We start from the raw sequence: 7,412 nt of genomic DNA, 5'->3' as shown, positions 1-7,412 counted from the left end.
CTTCATCAATTCTCTATCAACTAAGATCTCTCTCTCTCTCATGTGTCAATTCAAGTGGCAGTATGAGCGGAATCATTCTCAAGTATTTGAGTCCACGCCATTGTCATTCTGTACATTTAATCCAACATTTATATTCCAAAACAGTAGTCTAATCCAACTTTTGGATGAAAGTATTTTGCTTTGGGAGTGCAAAATAGTGATCTAATCCAATATAATCAACTTTTGCTGAGCTCGGGATAATAATTTTCTGTTAAGGCCCAGCTCGGCCGATGAACAAGTAAGTGGTAGTCTCCGACTCTGTAATTTAGCCCCTCCTCCCCCAAAAGAAAAAATAAATAAATAAAACGTATACGCGAGTAATATGGAGAAAGTACATGAAAGGCCCAAGAATGCAAGGTGCAACGGAAAAGAAATGGGATATGTGTCCGACAAAACACAAAGGCCCACTTTTTAGCCGAGGAATATTTGGGCTGAAGAGTATGCTTGATTTCTGATGCTTTACTACGGACGCTTCCATTTTTTTTTTTAGCCTCGTGAACACAGAACCGAGTTCACATCTGCGCTTCACAAGGGGGCGCCTCACAGAATATCTCCTGATGATGATGATTTTCATAGGAAGATGTTCTCAATATATGGCAAGGATGTGCTGTGGGACATTGTGGGGTGCAGATTTGAACTCCAAAGAACCCTATTTTAAACCCCTCCCCCCCAAAAAATAATAAGAAGAAGAAGAAATAAGAATACCAAAAAATATAAAATAAAATCATCCAATCCACATATACAACTCTCCATCTGCTGTGAACATAGACATGTAAAACAGGCCAGCTAACACACTAGTGTGCTCTGCTGCAAATACAGGTGCAAAATTAGGTACATAACCATCTCTACTCCACACATCTCTTGTGCCTTCTTCCCCACACCCTCTCAACTTCTTGCTCAATGAAATCTCTCTCATCCAATCATTTGAACAACTTGTCTGCTATAGAATAAATTCTAATCTTTTCCCACCATAAAGACCTTTTTTTTTTCCACCATTTTTTCCCCTTTTATTCTTTCTGTTGGCATTTCCTTCTTCTTTTAGATCCTTCAACATGAAGCAAATCGAGTTGGGATCTCCTACCAATGAAACACCTTCCCACACCCTGCCAACTTGATCCGGTATTGCACATAGTGAGATGATTACACTATGAAACTAGAAACCACCATAAAAGTAAGGGTGTTAATAGACCGGTTTTGAATTGGACCCCGTCCAGTCTAAAATCAATTTGGATGGATTGGACAGACCAACAAGACATATTGGATTGGACCAATTTGGTCCCAAATATTTATTAGATTGGATTGGACCTGATCTGCCTGTAACAAATTTATATTGGATTGGGTTGGATTAAGTCAATATCTAGTCTATTAATATAAGATAAGAATATATGTGTGAATGGACCGGATTTGAGTCGAAACCAATCTAAATAAAAATGAATTTGAACAGATTGAACAGTCCAAACATTGAATTAGACCAGTCCAAATTGATCCAAAACATTCATTGAATTGGATTGGATTGGACCTGATCCATTTATAATGGACTCACATTGGACTGGATCGGATTGCACAAAATCCAATCCAATTGACATACCTATACATAAAAGTGCAACCCGTGATGTATAAAATGTACAATGTCAGACGATGTCAGTGGAGTGTTGTCGATCCTGTTGGAACAGCCGGTGATCAAGATTCAAGTAAATCAGGAGTCTGGATCTCCTTCATCATCGCACAATTAAATTTCTATAATTAGTTAAGGATGTGAAAGAGCATCCGTTTGCATTGTTTCCTTACTTTTAAATATTAAAATATATTAAAGAATTAGAAAACTCTCTTCTTATTCTTCTTCTTCAAGGAGTTTGCTGCCATTTCCTTTTAAGAAGCCAAATTTATGTAAAAATCCATATCCCATGTTCTCTGTTTTTGCTGTGAGAAGGCTTTTACAAAGAGAACTGGATGAAAGCGTTAAAAATGGAATGGGAAGAAGGAGATGCCTACAGTCTACTCAAGACACAGCAATGATGGTTTAGACAAATTTGGGAGCTTATCTTCTCCATCATTCTAGAGCACTGCAAGCACTTCGAAAGATGCATGATAGCCTCGGCCAAATATAGAAGCCCCCACCAAACTCAAACCAAGCATAAAGTTAAATCATATGATGGGAGGTTCTCATCTCTGTTGTGGTTGCTTAGAAAGTTCAGGTTAGATTTTGTTTGCACCGGCTGCTTCAAGGTATTTTGCACAAAAAGATATGAGTGATCTATTGCTACTCCTATTGTAAAGGGAAATGGAGAAAAGAAACATGCAATGATGTAAATAAACAACAAATTTTGTTGTTTGCCCTTTGTTGCATATTAGAAACATATTTTACTTTGTTTCTCCTCTATTATAGAAAGAGAGGTCATAGAAATCCTCTTCAGAACCATTAGTAAAGGAGAAAATGTTTCTTCTCTTTTTTGTTTTAATGTTTTTAATATTTAAAAATCAAAGCAAAGAAATGGAAATTCTCCCAGCATTCTAATCAATTCGCACATGTAAGAGTTTAATAGTATGAGACTGACCTGGCACATTATGATAGGATGTGCATGAAAATGTGCAAATCGGGATGTGCAGAAAATTCAAACTCTTTTCTTCAGCCATTAGATGTAGACCTGGCAATTGGGTTGGGTGGGTCAGGTTTGGGTTGGGTCAAGACACTTTGGGTTGATTTCGGGTCAGGTTATCAAATGCTAGACCCTGACCCTAAATGTTCGGGTTAGGATTGACCCATGGGTTAATTTGGGTCATTCCAAAAAAAAAAAACTGAAATTAAAAAAAAAATTAAGAAAAACTACATAAAAAAATGCCAAAATTAAAGGAACTAACCTTGAAATTCCAAGTATAAAATAAAAAAATTTGAACATATAACAATTTAAAGAGTAAACAATAAAGAGTAAAGACTAAATAAAAAAATTAAAGAGTGAAAACTTCTAACAATCGAATCAACGGATTGACCCATAACTCAACCCAATTTTTTATAATAGAGCATAAATACATACTAAATAATACAGAAAACAAGGCTTTACACACATATTTGTATTTATATTCCTTCCAAATTGAACCTTAATATTTATCATTCTTTAGGTATTATATTTATTTTTTGGGACAAAAACAACTGCCCTGTACAACAAAAATAACATGATTTTGCAAATGTAGCAAATTTTTTTCTTTTCTTTTGATAAATAAAAGCATGCAAATTGGCAAGTATACAAATTTCTATCATGAATTTTAAAACCTCTTTTGGAACACTCTCAGGATCTAAAGCCTTCCCTTACAAGTTTATTTTGTTTTAAAAGTGTTGGTTCTGTAAAAGTAATTACCAGAATTAAAATATTCTCTCATCTGAAGTTTTCATGTGGCCTGCCTTACCTGAAGCCCAAATTTGAGGCCCACCAACTCAAATTGAAACATTTAAACCACACCCAAAATTTCTTTCCTTTCAAGCAGAGCAAATCTTTTTCTCATGGTTCATGCATCCTAATAGACATTATCATGTCAAGTGAGTTAGATCAACATAAAATGAATGAAACTTGGTTTTACTTGACAGTTTTGCGCTTATGGTGTAAGATGTTATATGATGCTCAACATTTAAACAATTAGTCCATGTACGACTTGAACTTACGTACAAGAGCTACCAGCACTTTAAATTATTATATTTCTTTCTATTAATATATTCCTGCGTACCAAGTTTTTTTTTTTTTCTTTTAGTACAAAAGGTGACAGCTAGGGGTACAAATGGATGGATCTATTTGGTCGAATTCAGATCACCCTTGGTTGGATCTTCGGATTAGATTCTATGATCCAATCAAAAATCAGATTGGATCCAGATCAAATTAGATCCAAAGATCCAATAAGATTCAAATTCAGATCGAGTCCTATCAGATCCAATTGGTTATTCAGATCGGATTCAAATATACCCTGATTCAAATCCGATCCGATCCATTTGCATCCCTAGTGGCACCTCACTTCTTTCAAGCATACATTTCACCTTGCACCTTGTGTCTCACACACTAGGAACCCTTTGGTTTTGGTTCTACTTCTTGCTTTTAAAAAAACTAGAATAAATGCAAAAAAAAAATAAAAAAGAAATATGTAAGGTACAAGCACCAACCAAGATAATATGCACATAGTTTTCAAGGCGCCAAGGCAAGGTTAGGCAACCAAGGGGTGCCTTGTGCCTAGGGGATGGATTATTTTTGAGAAAAACCACATATTCTAGGGTAGTTCCCTAAGTTCCATAACCATCTTTTCTCAATAACTATTCATAACTTTCATAAGAAAATTATATACTTCAAGTTTATGTTCAGAAAATCAACATATTTATGAGAAGAAAAAGACTAAACAAAAGAAAATTAAAAAAATATATATAGGGGCTGTACCCCTATTTTTGTTATAGGAAAAAGAGAAAAGAAGATGGAAGAAGAAATGTGTTGATTAGACAAAATATGAAGTTCTTGCCTTATTAGTTCAGATTTTGAAGTCTTTGGGGCTTCAATACAGCAGTTAGCAATATTTGTGTTAGTTAAACCCTAACAAATAAGAAAATAATAATAAGAAATTAGTTTATAAACACGAAAAATAAATATTTTTTGTTTAATAATGTCTATTTTATAATTATAGTCTCAAAAAAAATAACAATATAAAAACATTTTATAAGACAGTATACAAAATTGCTTGGCTGGGCGATATGGTATTAAAACATAATCCTAAGCTGCAATTTTGTGTTAGAAGATGCAAAGCTAATTTTAACTCTCTCTCAGGTTTGTAGCATTTGACAGAGTACAGCTGCACCGTTCAACAGTATTAAAAAAAAAATGGCCAATCTTCAATTACCCCCATTCAACAAACTTTTATTACGTTGTACAGTTGAGAACAGTGACAATGAGGGGAATTGATGCTAATACAAAGGAGGGTGCAGTGTCATAAAGTGAGGATTTGAAACTTACAATTTGTTGTGACTGTACAGACAAACAAAAATTTGTGAGGTGGGTTTCATTGAAGATTTCCCTAAACAAAAATCATCCCACATAACAAAGAGTAGCAAATGCTTTGTCCAATGGATTATCCACATTTTTCCTGAGGATGCATACTCTTAATGCCCATGAGAATTTGAAAACAAGATATATAATGTGAAAAATAAACCATAAAAACGAATGGTAATGACCATATGTACAGAGATTCTCAAGACCTACATTTGATTTCAAATGATATGGGTAGGTGTACAAGCAAACCATGTACACCCAAATCAGACATCATGTGACATTTATTTAATAGAAAGATCCTACACTTGCAATCTGAAACATACATTCTTACTCAGAAAGGATGAAAATCACCAACAACATTATTGCTGTCACAAAAACAAAAAGAAGAAAAAAAAGAAATGAACTCTCTCTCCAGAAACTGTATCTACATTTTGCACATCCTAGTGTTGGGGAAATATTTCAAAATCATTTCTGACCTGAGAATCGCCTGACAGGCGATGACCAGCTCTTTGGGTCCTCCTCCGCTCATAATCAGGATCGTCTGTAGGTAACTCGTACCTACAAACAGGGCAAGTATTACGAATGCTAAGCCATGGAATAATGCAGTCTCCATGGTAGTGGTGGGAGCACGGGAGCCGCTTTGCTTGTTCGCTTGTAGAAATCTCATCCTTGCAAACTGCACAAAGGACATTGTTGTTCTGCACATCTTCCTGAGTTAAAAAGATTGATGGAAGATTCTCAACAACAGTTTTTGCAGCAGGAGGACTACCCCTCAGAGAAGCTTCAGTTTCTGCAAATTGTCCAAAAATCATCTCATACTCTGCCGGATATATGTAAGCATCAGGATCAGCCAGGTAAGATTCCTCGTGTTCTAATTCTTGGTTCCTCTCCAAGTTGTTGGCCGTTAAAAGTACTTCCCACTCCAAATTCCTCATGGTTTCTTCCCTGTCTTCACCCGCTTCTTCTTCAGATCGAACTTCATGGATTTCAGTTGAAACTGATCTCTCTTCATCAGCATCTATCACCATACTTAGAACCTCTCTCGCATCAATGACTTCCTCCCACTCAAAATCTTCATTGGCGTCCCTCTGATCCTCCAGATGGAGACAATCCCAACAAAGAGGAAGACCCAGATCATCAGGAGCTCGATCCAACCCATCATCATCATCATCATCCCCAGATTGCAAATCAATCCCCAAGACTCCCACCTCTTCATCGCCAGAATCAGATTCAATGTTAACAAGCCGAGGACTGCGCTCCTCATATGGGTCCAAGGAACGGTAGTTCGAATCATCACCAGATTCAGAGACGGAAGGTCGTCTACCCACGAAGAAATCGTCCCCACGCTCCCGAATCATAAACCCATCGTTGTCATCGTCCTCCCCAGCATGTCTATCAAGAGCCAACCCCAGTCCTAACCCTAGGTCAAGAAAATTAGAGCCGATTTCATCATTCCCCTCAAAAACCCTAAAATTCGAGTCGTTTAGGGTTTCCGAAAACGGGTTATCCACCCTACCATTATTACCAACAATATGAGATTGTTCCGCGCGGCGTTCAAACAAATCCATAACGAAGCTTACCCGATCTTCATGGTTGAAGTAACTCACATCGGCGACGGAATCGGAATCAGAGCTGTCTCCATCGCCAATATGAACGCAGGCCTCCCGCTCGTCGACGTCATCCCCATCGAAGAAAACCTGAGCATGAACAGACGGATCTGAAGGAACGAATTCGGAGAGACGGGGAGAGAAAGGGTCGGAATCAGAGGCGTAGATGTCGTCATGATCCAAGTCGTTGGACCAGTAAGGAACAGAGTCTAGATCTTCAATATCTTCTACTCCTTCCTCGTCATCTTCTACAGAGAGGTGGAGATCTGAAACCTCCGCCATGGACGATCAAAATTGAAAAGCTCAGAGAATTTCTTTTTAAATATTTTTTTCCTGTTTCGCTCCTCGGAAGGTTTTAAAGAGAAACTAATAGCAGGAAAATTACATATATACCCTTGCTTCTTTACGCGTTATTCAACAGACTTTTTTTTCCACCTGCGACTCTGCGAGTAGCGGATTGCCCTCTATGGCTTGCGACCTCTCGGATTTTTTGGTTGTTAATTTTGATTTTTTCTATTTTCTACATTTTCCATTGTTTACTAAAATGCCATTTGGATGGAATCTCAATTCTGTGCACAATCCGAATTTGACAAGAATTTCAGTGATTGGTTCAGCTCAGATTCTACTAATAGATTCTAAAATCAATTCGAATCCATTTACTTATATATATAAGAAAAAACAAACATATCATACAAGTGGCAGTAGAAAAGTGAAAATTCCAATTCACTTTTGCTTTGGGTTTTGCTTACTT

General features: G+C 36.9%; 1 protein-coding gene across 1 annotated transcript; it reads right to left on the bottom strand.

Annotated features, from left to right (window-relative positions):
- Nucleotides 1-5,265: 5,265 nt before the first annotated feature.
- Nucleotides 5,266-7,109, bottom strand: LOC148863424 (uncharacterized). The gene has a single exon (XM_088978520.1). It carries the CDS (start codon nt 6,941-6,943, stop codon nt 5,495-5,497), a length of 1,449 nt encoding a protein of 482 aa, XP_088834646.1. The 5' UTR covers nt 6,944-7,109; the 3' UTR covers nt 5,266-5,494.
- Between the last annotated feature and the right edge of the window lie 303 nt (nt 7,110-7,412).

The sequence above is a fragment of the Nelumbo lutea genome, chromosome 3 (assembly GCF_056320005.1).
Source record: "Nelumbo lutea isolate HS-2025 chromosome 3, American lotus-T2T, whole genome shotgun sequence".
NCBI lineage: Eukaryota > Viridiplantae > Streptophyta > Magnoliopsida > Proteales > Nelumbonaceae > Nelumbo > Nelumbo lutea.
The sequence above is the reverse complement of the archived record's forward strand: the minus strand, read 5'-3'. Positions and strand labels throughout refer to the sequence as shown.

Coding starts and splice junctions, on each gene's coding strand:
- LOC148863424 (XM_088978520.1), bottom strand. CDS start 6,943: ATGGCGGAGGTTTCAGATCTCCACCTCTCTGTAGAAGATGACGAGGAA.